Source organism: Vombatus ursinus, unplaced genomic scaffold, assembly GCF_900497805.2.
Source record: "Vombatus ursinus unplaced genomic scaffold, bare-nosed wombat genome assembly UNPS02011334.1, whole genome shotgun sequence".
NCBI classification, from domain to species: domain Eukaryota; kingdom Metazoa; phylum Chordata; class Mammalia; order Diprotodontia; family Vombatidae; genus Vombatus; species Vombatus ursinus.
This window is the reverse complement of record NW_020951112.1, coordinates 1,896,953-1,916,745: the sequence shown is the minus strand read 5'-3', so window position 1 is coordinate 1,916,745 and position 19,793 is coordinate 1,896,953. Positions and strand designations below refer to the sequence as shown.

Here is a 19,793-nt window from a genome sequence, read left to right as displayed (position 1 = left end):
ACTAAAATCCTCCATGAGATTATATTTTTTTTTCTTTTAAAGGGCATGGCCTGGTCAATGTCTACCCTAAGTGCCAAGTATAGCACTATGGGCTTTGAACATGTTTAAAAAAAACAAACAGGAGTTGCCAATTAATCCAACCATTCTGGAGAGTGATTTGGAACTATGCCCAAAGGGCAATCAAACTGTGCATACCCTTTGATCCAACAATACCATTACTAGGTTTGTATCCTAAAGAGATCACAAAAATGGGAAATGTACAAAAATATTTATAGCAGCTCTTTTTGTGGTGGCCAAGAATTGGAAATTGAGGGGATGCCCATCAACTGGGGAATGGCTGCACAAGTTGTGGCATATGAATGTAATGGATACTACTGTGCTATAAGAAACGATAAGCAGGGAGATTTCAGAAAAACCCGGAAAGACTTACATGAACTTATGCTGAGTAAAGTGAGAATCAGGAGAACATTGTACATAGTAATAGCAACACTGTGCAATGACCAACTTTGATACTTAGCTCTTCTCAGTAATATAATGATCTAAGACTCATGATGGAAAATGTTATCCACATACAGAGAAAGAACTATGGAGTATGAATGCAGATCGAAGCATACTATTTTCTCTTCTTTTTTTTGTTTCTTCTTTCTTGTGGTTTTTCCCTTTTGTTCTGATTCTTCTTTCACAACATGACTAATGTTAATATGACTGTACATGTATAGCCTGTATCATATTGCATGCCATCTTGGGGAAGGGAGAGGGGAGGGAAAAAAAATGTGGAATTCAAAATCTTACAAAAGTGAATGCTGAAAACTATCTTTACATGTAATTGGAAAATAAAATAAAATACTATTAATTGGAAAAAAACAAACAAACAAACACTTGTATATTCCTGGTCAAGATGGCAGCCCAATTCATACTCATATACTCCAGAAAAGATAAAACAAGAGTACCAGAAATCATAATGATTAGGAAATAAAGAAAACTTACAGTGAGTACCTCCCTCTAGCCTAAGTCGGTAAGAGAACACCTAGAAGGTTGCAGGCATTGAGGTGCCTTGGAGGCCTTCCAGCTCAAACATGTCTAGCCAAAACGCCAGAAAGCGCTAGCCAAGAAGCCTGTCGAGCCCCAGAAGAATCAGCTATCAGTCTGATGCCTGAGAGGCTCTAAGAGTTCACAGCTACTGACCTGAGCTGTCTGACAGACCTGAGAGCTAGTTCAGCAGTTTGTTCCCAGGGCACACAGGAGAACCTGGGAGCTGCCAGCATTCTGTATTTAACACAAAACAACAGAGGGAGTGGCCAGTGACAGAAGCCTGGACAACACAAATGGAGACCAAACAGGAGTCCACCATTCCATCTAAGAAGGTAGAAGCAGACAGACCCTAGACTTGACAAAAAGGTTTGGAATATGAGTAAATCAAATACGAAGACATCAATGATAAAGAACATGTGTGCATCCAGGGATCTTCAGGGCATAAGCTTAGAAAAAGATACTTAGTTCTACAGTGAATACAAGCAAAGTCTCAGATAGGGGTATGGCTTGTCCACAAGGTCTATGAGAATTCTGGAAGAGATGACAGAAATCAAAATATTATAAGTAAAATGACAGACCTAGAGCAAAGAACTGAAAGGAGAATCAACAGTTTAGTAAAGAATATGCAAAATGTTAATCGAGTAATAGGCTCCCTGAAAATCAGAATAGACCAAGCAGAAATAAATGATTCCATGAAACAAGAAATATTAAAACAGATTTTTTTAATTAAAAAAAAAAAGTAAGATAGCTCCTATCCAAAACAACTGATCTAGAAAATGGGTCAAGGAGATATAGTCTAAGAATCATGGAACCAACAGAAAACCATGACTACCCTCTATTCTGCTTCCGCCCTCCCCCCACAAAAAAGTCCTGTATACCACATTCTAAGAAATCATAAATGAAAATTATATATACCTATTATAACCACAGGATAAAGTGAAAATAGAAAAATGCATCAGTCACTTCCTGAAAGAAATCCTAAAATGAAAATTCCCAGGAATGGCATAGACAAAATCCAAAGCTTCTAAATGAAAGAAAAAATACTATGAGCAGCCACACTGTGAGAGTTGGAGTACCAAGGGACTATAATCAGGATTAAGCAAGACTTGGTAGCTATGATGTTAAGGGATAGGAGAGCTCGAAACATGCTATAACAAAAGACAAATGATAAAAAGCTTTTAATCAATAATTTACTTAGTAAAACTGAGTATAAATGTGAAAGAGGAAAAAAAATGGACTCTTAATGAAAGAAGAAACTCAGTTATTCCTGATGAAAAGATGAGAGCTGATTACATCTTTGAAACACAAAAATCAAGAGAACCTAGAAAGGAAAATCCAGCGATTGGAAGGGCCTATACAATAAATTTGTATAAGCTAACAGGGGAAGAAGAAACAAGTGTCCCTTCAGAATCCTCTGATGTCAAGGGTCATAGAGGGAGTCAAATAAGACAAATTGAGGCCCTATGGGTAATTTTGTTCACTTTTAATGATATAAAGTGAAGAAAAAAGAGGTAGAATAGAATACACTAAAGAAGAAAGAGGGAGGAACTTACTATTTGCCATAGCCAAGGGTACAAAAGAAAAAGGCAAAGGAAAGTTGAAAACATATACATTGGGGTGTATAAAATATCAAATTCAACAGAGAATCAGCTGAGAAAAAGAAAAGAGGAGGGAAGGCTTAAGAAGGAGAGTGGGCAAAGGGAATGAAGCATAATAAAAATAAACTCCAACATTGGAAAGTGGATTGTGAGACAGAGGTAAAGGGAAAGAAAGGGCAAAAACCTGAGGTAAAGACTAGGGGAGCAGTAGAACAGAAGGTCACTCACTAAAATTGAACACCCCTTCTATCTCACTTCCTTCTTTATAAAGGATGGAGTAGGGGTAAAGAAAGGAAAGATCATAAGAGGAGAGAATAGAGGAGAATATACAGTAAACAATCAATCACCATAATCATGAATGGGATGAATTCACTTATAAAATTAAAAAAATTAGCAGAATGGGTCTAAAAAGCAGAATCCAACAATATGTCGTTTACAAGAAACACTTTAGATTAGAAGATGGAGCAGAATTCAATATGCCTCAGGTGAACTCAAAAAAGCATGAATGGCAATCATGATCTCAGACAAGGCAACAGAACAAAGAGAAATGATTAATAGAGAAAAACAGAGAAATTACATTATGCATAAAAGGCACCAATGACAACGAATTATTAACAACTAGTGATCACTAAATGGTAGCAGAAAGGAATTTACATATTTCACAGCTGATCACAGATCCTTTACAAAAATGACCACGTATTAGGGCATAAAAACCTCACAAACAAATGCAAGAGAACAAGAAAGATTAATTACATCCTTTATCAATCACAATACAATAAAACTCACACTTAATAAAGGGTTGAAGATAGCATAAAAATTAATTGGAGATATAAAATTTGATTAAATCATACTAAACTCATGATTATATCAACAGAAATAGAACAAGTTTCCCACAAAATACCACATTCATTTCTGCTAAAAGTACTAAAAAGCATGGGACCTTTCCTTAATATAGTGAATGGCATATATAAAAAAAAAACCAAACAAAATTTCATTTAAAAAAATGACAAGAGATAAACATACCAAAACTTTTGAAATGCAGCCAAAGAAGTCCTAAGGGAGAAAATTTATATCTCTAAACACTTTATTCAACAAAAGAGAAAGAAAAGATCAATGAATTTAGCATGCAACTAAAAAAATGCCCCCCCAATTTAAAACCCAATTAAAACACCCAAACAGAAATGCTGAAAATCAAAGATTCAGAGCAAAAAACCAAAACCAATAAAAGTGATAAAACATGAGTTAGTCTTATAAGAAAAAAGGAGGAAAACCAAATAACAAATGTTAAAAATGAAAAAGAAGAAACTACAAAAGATGAATAAAGGAAATTTTTTGAAATTATTTTGCCCCAAATACAATTTAAATGAAATGGATTAACATCTATAAAAATATTAAATGCCCAGGTTAACAGAAGGAAAAATTTTATTAAATGACACAATTTCAGAAAAACAAACTGAACAAGCCATAAATGAGCTCCCAAAGGAGGGAAAAAAAAACACAACAAAATAACCCAGGACCAGATGGATTTAAAACCGAATTTGATCAAACGTTCAAAGAACAATGAATTCCAATATTATAGCAACTGTATGCAAAAATAGGAAAAGAAGGGATCCTACCAAATTCCTTCTATGATACAAATATGTTCTTGATACCTAAACCAGAAAGAGAAAAATCAGAGAAAGAAAACTAAAGACCAATGGCTAATGAATATTTGCACAAATATTTTAAAAGCAGCTACATCAACAAATCAAAAAGATTATACATTATGACCATGTAAGATTATTATACCAGGAATGCAAAGTTGTTCAATATTAGGAAAACTATTAACTTAATAGACCATATTAAATTACAATCAAAATTACATATGAATAGATGCAGAAAAAGCTTGACAAAATACAATCCCTATTTCTTTTAAAAACACTAAATAGCACAGGAATAAATGGAACTTTCCATATTATGACAAGTAGTATCTATCTAAAACCAAGACCAGGCTAGCTTTCTATATAATGGAAATAAACTAGAGATCTTTCCAGTAAGATCAAAGGTAAAATAAGGATGTCTTTTATTACCTTATTCTTTAAACATTACTACTAGAGATGTTGGTAACAGCAATAAGACAAGTAAAAGGAACTGAGAGAATAAGCACAGGCAAAAAGTAAATAAAATTAGCACTTTCGCAAATGATGAGATGGTCTACATAAAGAAGTCTATAGTCAACTAAAAAATTAATTAAAACAATTGGTAACTTCAGCAAAGTAGCAAGATACAAAATAACCCCCTACAAGTCCATCAGCTTTTCTATATGCCACCAACAAAACCAAGCACGAAGAGATATAAAAATAATTCCATTCACAGCAACAAAATAAATTTATGTACGTACCTGCCAAATGACACATAAGAACTATATGAATAAAACTACAAAACATTCTTTACAGAAACTGAAACAGATAGTATTATCTTGTGATAATACTACCTATATTAATTTACTTATTTAGTGCTATACCAATCAAAATTTTTAAAGTACATTAGAAAGGTAGAAAAAAAATAATAAAGCTTGTTTCAAAGAATAAGGTTAAGATTTTCAAGAGAAATAATGGGGAAAAAACAAAAAGAAGGATGGTAGGTCTATCAGAACCAGATTTCAAACTATACTACAAAGCAATAATAATCAAAACTATTTGGTCCTGGCCAAAAAAATAGAAAAGTCTATGAGTGCAACAGATTAGTTACATAATAGAGAAGCAAATGAATATAGTAATGATGCTTAATAAAGCCAGAGACTACAGCTACTGGGTAAGGATTCTACTCAACCAAAAAATGCTAAGAAAACTAAAAGGGAATCTGGGAGAAAATCAGGTTTGAAATAGCACCTCATATTTTATACCATAATGAGTTCAAAAAGAATATATATGAAAGGTCACATTACAAACAAATTACAGGATCAAGGAATAAAACACCTTTCTGCTAACTCTGTAAAAAGGAAAAGTTTGTGACCAGATAACTGAAAACTTTTTGCACAAAGGCAATGCAGTTAAAAATAAGAGGGAAGGAATAAAGCACTTAGCACATCATTCACTTCAGCAATTTATGAATCACCTACTACGTGCCAGAAACTGTGCTAAGTGCTTTGCAAACATATCATCTCATCTGATCCTCACAACAACCCTGTGAGGTAGATGTTATTATCATCCCCATTTTACAGTCGAGGAAACTGTGGCAAACAGAGGTTAAATGATGTGCCCAGGGTCACAGCTAGAAACTTTCTGATGGCAAAACTGAACTCAGGTATTCCTGACTCCAGGTCCACTGCCCTATCCAAGATAAATGAGGAACTGATTCAAATTTATAAGAACAACAGTCATTCCCCCAAGAAAACTAATCAAAGGAACTGATCTGAGAGTTTTCAGATGAAGAAATCCAAGCTATCAACAGACATATTTTAAAAAAAAAAAGCTCCAAATCACTAAACAATTAGAGATATGCAAATTAAAACAACCCTGAGGCTCCACTTCAATACCCATCATATTGGGCAAAGATGACAAAAAGAAAATGACAAGGTCCCCAAAATCACTTAACTGTAAAGAAATAATACTATTAAGCTTATACCCCAAAGATATCCAAAAAAAGAGGAAAAAGAGCTGTATGCATAAAAATTCTTACAGCACCTTTTTTTGTTGCAGCAAAGAGCTAGGAACAAAGAGGGTGCCCATCGACTGAGGAATGGCTGAACAGCTGGTCTACAAAAGAATGGAATACGACTGATGAAATGACAAAAGGAATCCTGGGAACACTTTTCTGAAGGATAAAGAGTGGAGGGAACTGAGCCGAAAGAACAATTTATACAATAACCACAACACTGTAAAGAAAAAACAACGCTGAAAGGCTTTGGACCCTGACCAGTACATTCGCTAGTCAGGATGCTAAAGGCTGGAAGATGAAGTCTGCCCCCCATCTCTTAACAGGTTGACAATGGACCCAAGGTGGAGAATGTTAGGCATATGTTTTGGGGCATGGTAAACGTGTGGATTTGTTCTGCTTGACTCTGCCTATTTGTTAAAAGGACTGTATATTTCTTTCGGGGTGAAAGAGGAGCTAAAAAATACTTGTTCATGACAGCTATGGATTTTGTGATATTGTGCAAAGAAAACTGAACAAGAATAGATCATAAGATTAGAATCTAGACCGAAACAGGAATCTGTGCCCCCTTCAGTTATACAAATAAGCAACCAAGGTCCCAAACGATATTATTGCTCTTTCTCCCATGCATGTGGTCATATTAAGCTAATACGGTAAAAATATCAGCATTTCCCAAATTAATATGCAGATTTAATGTGATATTCAAGTACCATTGGCCAGAAATCAGATAAAACTCTAACAAAATTCATAAGGAAGAATAAGAAGAGATGATCAAGAGGAGAAGCCCTGGGAAAAATATCTGATGGAAGGAAGAAATGTTTATCATACAAATGGAACAACTAATGGTGAAAAATCTAAGCTTAACATAAAGCTGAGATTGCTGAAATTGACTGACGGTGATTAAAAAAAACAAAACACATAAAAGTAAATCAATGGAAGAGAATAGAGAATCCAAAAACAGAATCACAAATGTATAAATGTATACAAGAAATTAATATTGGGTTTATCAAAGATTAAAACAACAACAAAAATAACTAGAAAAAACACATAAAAACTTGCATGTATTTGAACTATATGGGGGAAATGGGTACAGATCTATAGTTCAAACCATACACTACTCTGAATTCTACTTGGATCAATGATCTAAGAAATTTTAAAATTATTCCTAAAATAATTCAAATTTTAAAAAAATTTTTTTTAAATTTCTAAAATGGAAGTATGTTCATCTCATTTGTGGAGGAAAAAATGTTTATCATACAAATGGAATCAACTAACAGGGACAAAATCAATAGGTTAGATTTCTATAAAGATAAAAGGAATGTGTATGACAAAAAGCTATGTCTTCCCAAAAAAGAAAAGACAAGGATAAATACCTGTGGTAAATACATCTGATCAAAATCTGACATTCAGAATCTATAATAAACTGGTACATATTTCTGAGAGTCACAATCATTACCCAACTAGTAAGACAGTTAAGGGTCATAACTGACAACTTTTGAAGGAGGAAATACAGATTTTTAAGGACTACCTGGAAAATTCCTCAAAATCTCAAATTAAGAAAAATGATTTTGAAATGACTTTAAGACAGCACTTTGTTCCCCAAATGGCAAAAGTAACTAAAAATTAATATTAATGAGGTTGCAGGGAAATAGACAGTTCCACTGTCCTATAACTGATTGTGTAGCTTTATGAAGAGCAATCGGGCAAGCTCACGATCAAGACACGAGGTGTAGCATGAAGGAATGGATTTTGGGCTGGCTTTGGAGGAAGGAAGACTTGAGTTCAAGTCTAGCCTCTAACAAATACCCGCTACGAGACCCTGGTCAAGTCCCTTAAGCTCTTGGTACATCAGACAGCTAAGGCTCTCAGCTACAGAGGGGCTGCTGATTTGTGACGCTCAGGAGAGTTTCCAGGACAGGCATTCCCTACGTGGTTGGAATCCCAGGTGCAGAACCTAGAGCTCCCCAACAACTCATGCTCATCGAGCGCCGTCCTCATACACAGCCACCGCGTGTAACCTTTCACTTTTCTAGTGCACGCGTCATCTCTAAAAGGTGTGCTGTCATTCCTTCCCATCAACAGATGAAGAACATGAGGCCATGAGGAACAGGTGAAGCCAGGTGTTCCGTGTCACACAGCAAGCCGAGTGTCAGAGACAGACTACAACATGAACCACGAACAAGATCTAACTTGTGCAAGAGTAATGCCACTGCTGGGGCTACATCCTAGAGAAAAACTTGCTGGTCTGAAAGTAGCCTTTGTTGTTTTACAATAGCAACAACCAGAAATAATCGATGCCTGGATAAATTAAGAGACGCTAACATAACCGTGCCATAAAAAGACAATTATATACACTAAAGGCATTTTATTATTTAAAGTAATTCTGCTGTGAATCCCTCTGTAACACAAATAACTGCCCTCTCCCTCAGTTCCCCTGGCCCCCAACTGATCCATTTTGACACTTAAATGTTTGGCTATGGGGCTCTCAATAAGTGAGGCATGCACCTGGCTCTTCTATCCATGCAGACATCCACTTTTATCCAAAATAAATAACTTAAACACTTAGCAAGTCTTAGTAGTCTCTAAGATGTTGCAATGCATAGTCAATAATCATTTCTACATGGGTGAACTGTCACATTATTGATAAACTTGGTGGATTTCCCTTCATACATTTTTCCTTCCGGCCATGTTTTCGCCCTACTTTTGGATACTTTTTGGCCACCTTCTCCGCTCTGTTATTTTTATGAAATGCGTAAGCATAAGCAAAGCAACTGAAATATTAACCAAAACAAAGGTTGATGTGGGATGTAGCATCTTGGTAAAAAAGAAACACAAGGTGTGCCACAGTCAGACAGAACTGATTGTGGACCACATCCATGCCAAGGCGTGGCATGGCATCTCATCATGTGCAGCCACTGCTGTATGCTACAGAAATGATTAAAAGAGCTCTAGCCAGGGAAACCACTATTTGCTGGTCTGAATTATAGTTCTGAGAAATGCTGTCCCAGGAAATTCTCTTACCAGGTTAGGGTCGTAGTAAGCTTCCTGCGTTGGAGGGATGTTGTTTATCTGAGTGACGTTAGTAGGGAGCATTTTAGAACAATTTATTAACATGTGCTCCAGACCTGTCAAATCCTAACATAAGAAAACAAAAAGAACAAATAAGTTATAAGCATTTCAGGGACTAGTGGCATTTGTTTGTTTTTTTTTAAATGCTATTTAGTGGTACAGTGAAATACTCCAAAATAGCAAAAATAATATATTTAAAGTTGACCTTGCAAAAAGGAGAACATTAAGAAACCCATTAAAAATAGAAAAAGGCATCTTGTGAGTGCATAGAGCTGGCCTCTGAGAGGCAACTTCCTAAGACTACAAATTGCAAAGCGACTGCTGATGTGCACGGGCTGAAGGCATCTCTCCTGGAAGAAGTGCCTTATCCCAGGGAAATCAAAGGTCTTATCTCTGGCCCCCTCCTCCCAAGCCCAAAGTAGAGTAAAGCAAAGCAAATACTTCATACAAGTCTCCAAGCATTCCTCCAAATGGACAGAATTTCAAACATGGTTGTAAAGGTGAAAGAAGAGGTTAACCTAACCTCTTCACTGGGGCCATGGCCTTTCTCTTTCAGCTCTTGTGGCCAGATCTCCACAGCTCTTCAGCTCAATTCCCCTCCTATCCCTCTCCATTCTAGGAGTGAACGAGAGGAAAGAACATTGACTCTGCAAAGGCCCCGGGCTCAAATCTGGCACTGTGTGACTTTGGGCAAGTCCTTTCATCTTCCTGGGCCTCAGGTTACTCATCTAAAGATGAGGATGGACTAGATGACCTCTTAGGTCTCATCCAACTTCGATCTATGGATCCGGCCCTGCCTGGAACAGCCCAAAGATTGAATGAGGCAAGCCCCAGAGCCCCAAGGCCTTCTGCCCTTGAAAATGGAAGTGGAAGACCATTTTAAATGCATTTTTAGCACAGTCAGCTGCCAGGGCTTTTCCTGGACTGTGACTCAAAAAATCTGCCCTGCTAGAGAACCAAATAGAAAAATACAAATTTTGTGTAATAACCAGTCTTAATTCAGGCTATATTCTACTCTGTCTTTTAACAAAAAAAAAAAAAAAAAAGATAGAGGCAAGTACTTTCCCCAATAAATGTGCATTACTTTTTCTTTGGATCATAACAAAATTTTAATCTATTGGGGGAACAAAAGCAAAATCTTAAAAATCCAAGTTGTCATTTTGTAGAGTAACCACTGCCATCCCTCCTAGGTCTAAATCCATAACCTCAATGTATAAAATATTAAATGTATTTTTTAAAAACACTGCCCATGACTGTTTTGAAGTGGGACACAAAGGTCCACATTCTTTCCTTCCTAGCACCCCTCCCCAAAACACACCCACCCCTAGTAGTGACACCTCTAATTAGTACCTGCAAGCTTAAAGGCAGGTCATGAATCCTTGTAGCTAATGTCCGAATCTCCCTGTCCGACAAGATGCCAGACTGGTCAGTATCAACTTCATCAAAAACTTGAGCAATGTTCAGCGGCTGAAGTGCACTCATGAGATAGTAGAAGTAAGAAAAAGCAAACTGCATGTCTTCAGAGTGGCGCACTTTGTGAACGGAAGTCTTGTCAAATTCTTCAGGAAACCTAGTCCGATACAACATAGGGAAGTCAAAGCTGGCTACGTCCAGAATATCAATGTGCCATAAAACACAGAGTGGGCCAGGCTAGTAAAGAGTACGTAACAGCTTCAATAGCGTAAAGGGAAGAAGGAACAATTGCGTCCAACAATTCTGAAGAGCAACGCTGGCCTGGATTACAGCTGAGAAAATCAACTCACTCCTTTCACTGTAGAGAAAGGGGGACTATGGCTGTGGAATGATGCATATGCTGTCAGACACGTGACATGTTGGTTGGTTTGTTTTGCTCAATGGCTTTTTCTCCGTCTCTCTTTTAAAATATTTATTATATTATGGTTTACATGATTGCACATGTATAACCTGTTTCAGTCTGCTTACTGTCTCAGGGAGTGGTGAGAGGAGGAAGGGAAGGATAGAATTTGGAACTCAAAACTTTGAAACTGTTAAAAAATGTTTTCATGTGTAACTGGGGGAAAAATAAAGTATTACTTAAAATATTAATTATAAGAGATAGTTCACTGGGTAGATGTGGGGAGGTGGGTGGAAGAGAAGAATATATTTGGAATTGATGTAACAATCAAGAGTGTCTTTTTTAAAAAGAGGAAAAAAAGCAAAATCCATAGAGGTGACTTTTGCTTTGGTTTAAATGACTAGTTCAACACATCACCAAATATTGCTGCTACAAATCCAAAACGGTGGACATTTAAGTCTAGAAAGAGGCACTTTTACTCACATATCCTGTAGTTCTTGCATAACAATGCGGTCAATCATATGAGGCATATGGGCGGGGACTTTCCGAGATGTAAATCCAAACTTGCTGTTTAGAATTTTATTTACATATCGGAGAGAATCAGCAAATGTATCTTTTAGTTGTCTTCCAACATATTTGCTATCCGTGAAGTATGACAACTGTTTCTTTAATGATTCTTCTTCCTAAGAAATCCATAAAAAAATATAAAAGACTGTAAAATGAAAATGACTGAAAAGGAGAGAACTGGGTACTATTTTATAAGGAGAATTAATGATGGTCAGTGAAGGAAAAACCTAACATTCTAAGTTTAGGATAAAACAGTTTTGAGTAATATTCTTAGGCTGCCTGGGGAGGAGGAACTGTAGAGTAGAGTTTTACCAAGCTCTCTGAAGGGGCTGTTCCTAAAGCAATCATATTTGCCAAGCTATTATGGACTAGCACATGTTTTGCCTTTCTGCTGATATCAAAACCCGAGTCTGTTCATGCCCAGAAGAATACACAGTACCAGAAGTCAATATGGACAAGTCAAGAATTGTGTAACTATAAAAAAGGATGGTTCCTAGTAGCTTAAATGTAGAGAAAGAAGACTTCAATATTAAGTTTCTTGCCTTAGCAAACACAAAATGGAAAAGGCCAAACTCTCCACAAATATGGCAGATGACATGGGGACCATAATCTTGCTTCATTTTAATAAGTCAGCATTAGAACAATTAAAAGAGCTTAAGCTTGAAATACATGACAAGGAGCGCTATAAGAACCTTGGTCCTCTTGCCAGAGACTGCCCACCTGGGAGAAACGGTAGAATCCTAACATGTTTGCACCAGAAGGGACCTCAGAGATCATTTAGTCTGCAACCCTAATTAAGTAGAAGAAACTAAGGCCTAGAAAGATTAAGTGACTTGCTTAGGGACATAGAGCTGGTCAGGGACAGTACCAGGGCTCTGGTCTTCTGATCCTCCATCAAGTGCTCTACCCACTGCACTACAGTGCTTCTCATTTTGTTGCTAGATAGAACCATTACCGCAATCCTGCCTTCCTTTGACACTGCTGTGCCCCTTCCCAATATTCTATGAGAGGGAGGTAGGCAGACAGTGGGGGGCAACGAACAGAGAAGTAGTTTTGGAATCAAGATGATCTGGGCTCACAACTTGCCTCTAATGCATATGAGCTCCATGATCCCAAGAAACTCACTCAGCCTCTCAATGCACCAACCAACATGCCCCAAGACTACCAAGCTAAGAGCAGTCCCAGATGCTCTCTTGGGGAGTTTCCTCCCTGGGAGTCACCTACAATGAGATTCTAAGTCCCAACAACAGAAACGTGACCTGGCTATGTCCATCCACCAATAATAATCTTCATTCTCTCTCCTACCACGTCCCTTGCTGGTCTTCCTTTTCCTCCTCTATAGCCCCCTCCCTTCCTATGGGAGACAGCTCAAACTCCATCTTCCGCATGAAGCGCGCCACGATGAATGACCCCGGAAAGTATGTGTAAAATTACCTTTTTTTCCTTCTAAATAAGAGATGACATTAAACTCGACTTACCTCAAGAAGATCTTGGAAATACTTCTTTTTTTCCCAAGGCAAGAATCCTGGATAGCTCCCAGCATATTCTTGAAGTTTTCTTCCAGGCCTTACTCCACCATTGCCTAGATCATTGTCCTCAGCATGCCCTTCAATCGGCTCCACTCCTCTGTTCTCCTTGGCTTTCTCTAAGAGCTCCTTCTCCTGGGCCATTTGGTCTTGGGTTGGGACAACGGTCGTTCCTCTGAAGCCAACACTGTCTCCGGCTTTCTGAGTTGCAGAAGCAGCTTTTGCCCAGTCCTGAGGTAAAGAGTGATCCCAATGCCTCCCGCCCACCTTGACTGTCCTGCCAGCACCTTCGGCTGGCAAGTCTATTCTCTTCACGCCATCGACATTTTCTGAGTTCTCTTTGGTGAGGCTGGTGTGATGCTCACTCCTCACAGGGTCTTGCAGACTGTCTTTTTCCGTTTTTACAATTTGGTTAGCGTTTACTTCGATGACTTGAGCGCCTTTCAGAAATGGTCTCAGCAGAACAGACTTGGACAGGTTATATCCCTTCAGAGTAATGTCACCACCTTCCAGTTTTACATCCAACTTCTTTAGACTCAGTTGTACTTCTTTTGGAAGTTCAGAGATATTTACAAGGGGTATTTTTATGGTTTCCTGAAAGCCATCCGCATGTTTCTTGTACTGTGGGAAGCGTTTTTCTTCTGGAACATCTTCAAATAGGATTTCAGCTTCTGGCAGAGGTATGGTGGGGCTAGCTGGACTTGAAAGAGACTTCTGGGTGGTAATATTGGGTTTTGGCTCCTCCCTAGTGTCCACTTCTACTGTGATCTGCATTTTAAACTCTCGGTTGTTTTTATTTTGAAATGTGATGTTGAAATGTATGACGGTGGCATTCATGCCACTGTGCAGTATGAGGTGGATCGTCTTCCACTTGTTGGCAACAGAGGCATGGCGGATGATCGGATTGTCACTGTAGGCACCCTCGATTCCTCTTTTGGCAATTTCAGCAAAGCTGAAATAGGGGAGGCATTCTCCCTTGGGGATAACGTAGTGAGTCTGGTTTGGGATGAGAGTCACCTTGTGTAATTCATCAAAATGATCTAGAAAAAATACCATAACACTCGAATGTTTCACACTGGCAGAGGGAAGTTCAGTCCTGGGAGTTCCCCGCACCAATGAAATCACAGATCTGGTATTAAAACAGGGGGCAGGGGCAGATCTTTTTCTTCTTTTCTCTTTACTCCTCACTGCTAGCCCACAGGCAAGCTTAAAACATTGGCCCATGTGCAGGCACACTTGAGACTGACTGCCATCTCCACCAGTGTCTCTTGCAATCCTTCTTTTGTGCCTCAGCCCTCAAGACTCTAATCTTCATCCACCCCCATCTAGAAGGGATTTCTTTTCCAATCCCTCTCAAGAATTCTGTGCACCTTTTTTTGTGACGGCCCCCTCTGATGCACTCAGAACATTCTGATTTGTCATATATATGCATATGTATTTGCCATGAAAGTGTAAGCTCCCTGAAGGCACGCAAAGTATAAGTTTTCACTTCTATATCCCCAGTACTCAGTGCCTTGAACACAATAGGTACTTAATAAACATCTAGCATTATGTGGAACCCAAGGTGATAAGACATTATGCCAGTGTATTCCAATGACCAATTTCATCTTTCTGTACATTTCTAATGCAATACATTCAAGCAAAATTATAGAGCTATCAGTGTGATCCCATCCTGAAACTTCTTATCATTGTTTCTGCGTATGTGTGTATATATATATATATATATACATCGTTTTCAGCATTTTTGAAAGCTAAGGTATACTACTTGGCTACAGTAACCAAATGCCAGTAACAGCAGGAAATGAAACTTGCTCAGTTTCTACATTATTCAAAGGACCCATGTCGTCTCAGCCCCAACTTAGAAACGTCCCACAGTTTGGGTCTGAGCCAAAATGTAACTTGACAGAGAAGAGTCCCTTTCCAAAAAGCACCCTATGCTTTTCAACAACACATCCTCCCTTCCGTCAGCAGGTCACATACCTTGCCCACAGTCGCCAGCGTCAAACCCACAAGACAACACGTTGCACGCCTGATCACAGAACTTATCGGCGAGCCAAGAATTGGCACATCCCTGGTTACAGTAAGAGATACCGCTTATTCCACCACCAAAGTGCCAGGGTGGCCCAACTGCTCCACCGCCGTGGCCACCTCCTGGAGCAACATATCGATTGCTGCCAGTGTTGCCTGAAAGAGAAGAGACTGGCTCTCATTATATAGAATGAACTTATTTCCGTTCTCAGAAGTGACTTCCTCTCTGTTTTCCCTCCGTGATACTCATCCCCCACCTCTATGGCTTTGCACTTGCTGGTCCCCATGCCCACAATGCACTCCCCGCTCACCACTTCCTCACAGAATCCCTCTTTTCCTTCCTTACGCACCACTTTCTACGAAGCCTTCCCCCATCTGCCACAACTGCAAGAGCTCCCTCTCCCTAACTGCCCTGTATCTGCTCTTTTAAAATTTATTCCACATACACTTATTATCTGCGTTTCTTGTGTCCCTCAATAGAATGAAAGACCCTTGAAAGCGGGCACTGTGTCATTCTCTGACCGTGTGTCCCCAGGCCTAGGATACAGTAAGTGCTTAATAAGTGCTGGCTGGGCCGTGAGTATATATACTCCCTAGGGACAGGAGACACAAGGCAGCAGAAAGAGCCCCAGATCCTAATCCTGACTCACGGGGATCCCAGGTGTGCAACTACAGGCACATCCCTCTGGAGTCTCAGGTATCTCATCTATAAAGTGGGTATAACGCCTCCACTCCCTTATCTCACCAGGCTGTTATAAGGAATGTGCATCTCTGTGCTGTTTTGTTGTTCAGTCATTTCAGTCGTCTGACTCTCCATAACCCCCTTTGGGGTTTTCTTGGCAGAGATGCTGGAGTAGTTTGCCATTGGCTTCTCCAGCTCATCTAATAGATGAGGAAACTGGGGATAACAGGGTCAAGTGACTTGGCCAGGGCCACAGCTGGTAAATGCCTGAGGCCAGATTTGAACTCAGGTCTTCTTGACTCCAGGCCAGGTGCTCTATTCACTGTGGATACAGCTATGCTTTGTGGACCTTAAAGCCATTACGTTCTTTGAGAAATCAATAGCAGCAACTCCAGTGCTTAATATCTGAGGCATTATGGATTTACTCACTTTAAATAAGCAAAAAGGTTTCTCAGATTCCACACTGACACGGGGAAAATGCCTTCGAAGTAAAAGATGAGACTAAAGCCCAGAGCAGTACTTTGAATAACTATATAAGCCCTAATGCTTTTGTTTAATGACTGTAAATAATATCACCTAACTGCACCTGCCCCTCCTTCTTACCAATGCAATCTCCTCCATCCCAATCACATGCTGAATTATTACAGGCCTTATCACAGTACCCATCTTTAATCCAGGAGCCGGGGCAGCCCTCAGCACAGTTGGGAACGGGCCAGGTCAAATAAACCTACGGGAAGAGAAGAAACGTTTTTAACTTCGAGGATCTCCATCCACAGGTCAGGACTCCAAAAAACTATCTACAGGACACTTGGAAAAAGGCAAGTGCTAGAAGCTGTCAAATCTCAACTACCCAAAGGCTAAGGAGCTGACAAACTTTGCTACCAAATTCATTAATAGCAACTAGAGTATTTGGTTCAGCAACTTGTTCTGGTGATAGCCTTCCTGGCTTCCCTCCCTCCCTTCTTTCTCTCCCCCTCTCCTTCGCCCATCTCTCTCTCTCTCTCAACTCCTTCTCTCTTTGCTCTCCCCTCCCCCTTCGCCCCTTACCTTACAGAATTCCTCTGCCTATAGCCATCATCTCAGGAGTACAGCTTCTTGAAATCTAAACATTTAATGATCATCCCTGAGCCTAGAAACACTGGGGTAAGTTCTGTTTCTGCCAGGGCTTTGTATCACTCAGAAGGAAGCTACCTCCTTGCAGTGAAGTGTCACTGTAAGGGAAATAGATTGAAACAGACTCCTCCTCAAGTACAGAATCCTATCTAGAAGGACGTCTGGCATCTGCCCTGGCCCCAAGCATCCCTGTCCAAGCTCATCTCCCTTCGACCTGCCCACTTCCCAAAGAGCTCATTCCACCGCTGGACAGCTCCAGCTTTTTCACACTGAACTTCAGACTGTCTCCCTGTAATTGTGCCTCACTGGTGCCCTCTAGGGACCCACGGAGTAAGACTAGCTCATCCTCTTCCACAGGACAACCCTTCAGAACAGACAGCCACCATGACTTCCCCGGCTCAGCCCAGGATGTGGTTTTGAGTCTCCCAACCACCCCTGTCACTCACCTCGGCTCTTCCACATTTCCCATGAAGGGTGGTTCTGAGATCTAAGCCACTCTGCAGACACCGGCTTTACAGCATTGGTCAGCTTGCTTACTAAGATCCATTATGCCATTTGGAAGGAAACCTTTGACGTCTCCAAAACAGAAATGAGAGAGAAGGGAGGGCTACAGATTTTCGTTGGGTCCAGACACTCACAGAAATTAGTTATGATCTGGGATTTAAGACCTGAACCCCCAGACGAAGGTTGATGGGAGTCAGTAAATCTCCCTGTCCAGTTAAGGGAGAGCCACCCTTTTGATTTCTGTATGAAATTGAGAAAAGTGATTACAAGCAGACACAGGCTGTGTCTGAAGTTGATTAAGACCCCAAGTCTTTTCCCACTGATCTGCTGCCGTGACCTCTCACGTCTTATTCTGGTGCCCGTCAGGTACCCACATGCAGGATTTCACACTGCCTTGTAAACTGCATTTTGTAACAAATGGCCTATGGTTCTAGTCTGTTGGGATCATAAGACATTTAGAATCGAGGGTATCCTGGGGGTCATTCCTTTCATTTTACAGGTGAAGAAATGGAGATGAGAGAAGTTTAATGATTCAGCCAGGGGCAGAACCGAGATGGGAACTCAGGTCCTCAGAAGCAGCTAGGCACATGGACAGTGCTAATCCTGACTCACACAAACTGTGTGACCCTGGCCAAGTCATTTCACTTCTTTACACCTCAGTTTCCCCATTTGTAAATGAGGAGGAGCCTCTATGATCCCTTCCAGCTTTAAATCTATGATCTTCAATGACTAAATCCAGCACACCTCCCACTGCACCAGGATTAAAAAGGCCAAATGGGAAGGGTCAAGGGCAGACCTTATTTTATTCTCGAAAACAATCACTTTTCTCAATCTCATACAGAAATCAAAAGGGTGGCTCTCCCTTAACTGGACAGGGAGATTTACTGATTCTCATCAACCTTCATCTGGGGGATCAGGTCTTAAATCCCAGATCATAACTAATTTCTGTGAGTGTCTGGACCCAACGAAAATCTGTAGCCCTCCCTTCTCTCTCATTTCTGTTTTGGAGACATCAAAGGTTTCCTTCCAAATGGCATAATGGATCTTAGTAAGCAAGCTGACCAATGCTGGCCTCGCTGGGCTCAGCTGTCCTCATTTATAAAAGCCTTGGGATGGGCCGATGTCCCTAAGGTCCACTAGCTCTAACGCTCTACGAATAGATGAATGCCTGGCTCCCTAAAATGCAATGCAGTCTTGGGCTTGAAAATGTGCCCAAGGATCACACTGGAATAACAAGAAGCTCAGGTCAGGGCACTCACTCAATGATGGGCATGGACCAGCAGCACTGCATCTCAACCAAAAATGAGTAAAAATAATCTAATTCCATTCATTTCTTCCTAAACTCCCTCAGAGCAAAGCCTCATTAAAAAACATACCTTTTTTTCTTTGAAATTGAGACTGGTCTAGAAAATCTGTAGGTACAATCCTCTCTCCTGGTGAGATGAAAGCTCAATATTAACCCTTTCCACCTGAAGACTTATCGCAAATTTAAATAGAAACTCTTACAATAGCTAGGGAATTGTGATGTTTTTCCAATTTTAAAAGTCCTATGTGGTACAGAGCTATTTTTCAATAACAATAAATTTGCTTGTATGCATGATAATTATTGGAATAACTGGAAGACACGAATATATTTTTTTGAAAAAGAAGCCTATAGGATTGAAAGTCACTGCTTTAAATGAAATGGTAGCTCTCTCTCTGGACAGAATGGACTCAGAAGATGAGGACATGAGTAGATGTCATAAATACAAACGATTTGGGAGATGTACATTTTCAGTCTTCTTACGTCCTTTCTTTCTCTTTAATTTTCTGAGCAGCTGAGGATGGAGTATCTCAAAGGCCCTCTGCTGCTAACGGAGAGTCTGACCTGTCCATTCCTCAACAAGTGGTTTCATTCATTACTGTGGCAAAAAGTTATTAGCTCATGCCCAGCGTTCAGGCGATGAGCGTCTAGCAAGGTGTGGAAGTGACTCAATAAATACCTATCAACTGACCTCACATCGAGGTGGGAACTTTCTCCCCAGCTCCACTCACCTTCTGACCTTTGGAGTGACTGTAAAAATCATCTGGCCAGACATCCTTCCCAAACATCACATCGTCATTTAAGTAAATAAACTTCTGCGACAGCCCTTCAATCCGATGAATATGGCTTTCAATAGCAGGAGAGCTAAAGGTAGGCAAGTGACTCACATTCCGAAACACCTCCTAGGAAGACAAAGCAGGGA

The 19,793-nt window shown here is 39.8% G+C and overlaps 1 protein-coding gene across 2 annotated transcripts in view; it reads right to left on the bottom strand.

Annotated features, from left to right (window-relative positions):
* GNPTAB (N-acetylglucosamine-1-phosphate transferase subunits alpha and beta) overlaps positions 1 to 19,793 on the bottom strand; it is a 91,561-nt gene that overhangs the window by 22,345 nt on the left and 49,423 nt on the right. For both annotated transcript variants that reach the window (XM_027855783.1, XM_027855784.1), the window contains 7 exons: positions 19,603 to 19,773; positions 16,555 to 16,678; positions 15,222 to 15,425; positions 13,194 to 14,281; positions 11,632 to 11,831; positions 10,686 to 10,905; positions 9,288 to 9,401 (listed from right to left, as the gene is read on the bottom strand). In XM_027855783.1, the coding sequence (XP_027711584.1) occupies positions 9,288 to 9,401; positions 10,686 to 10,905; positions 11,632 to 11,831; positions 13,194 to 14,281; positions 15,222 to 15,425; positions 16,555 to 16,678; positions 19,603 to 19,773 (2,121 nt within the window). The remainder of the gene's footprint in view (positions 1 to 9,287; positions 9,402 to 10,685; positions 10,906 to 11,631; positions 11,832 to 13,193; positions 14,282 to 15,221; positions 15,426 to 16,554; positions 16,679 to 19,602; positions 19,774 to 19,793) is intronic.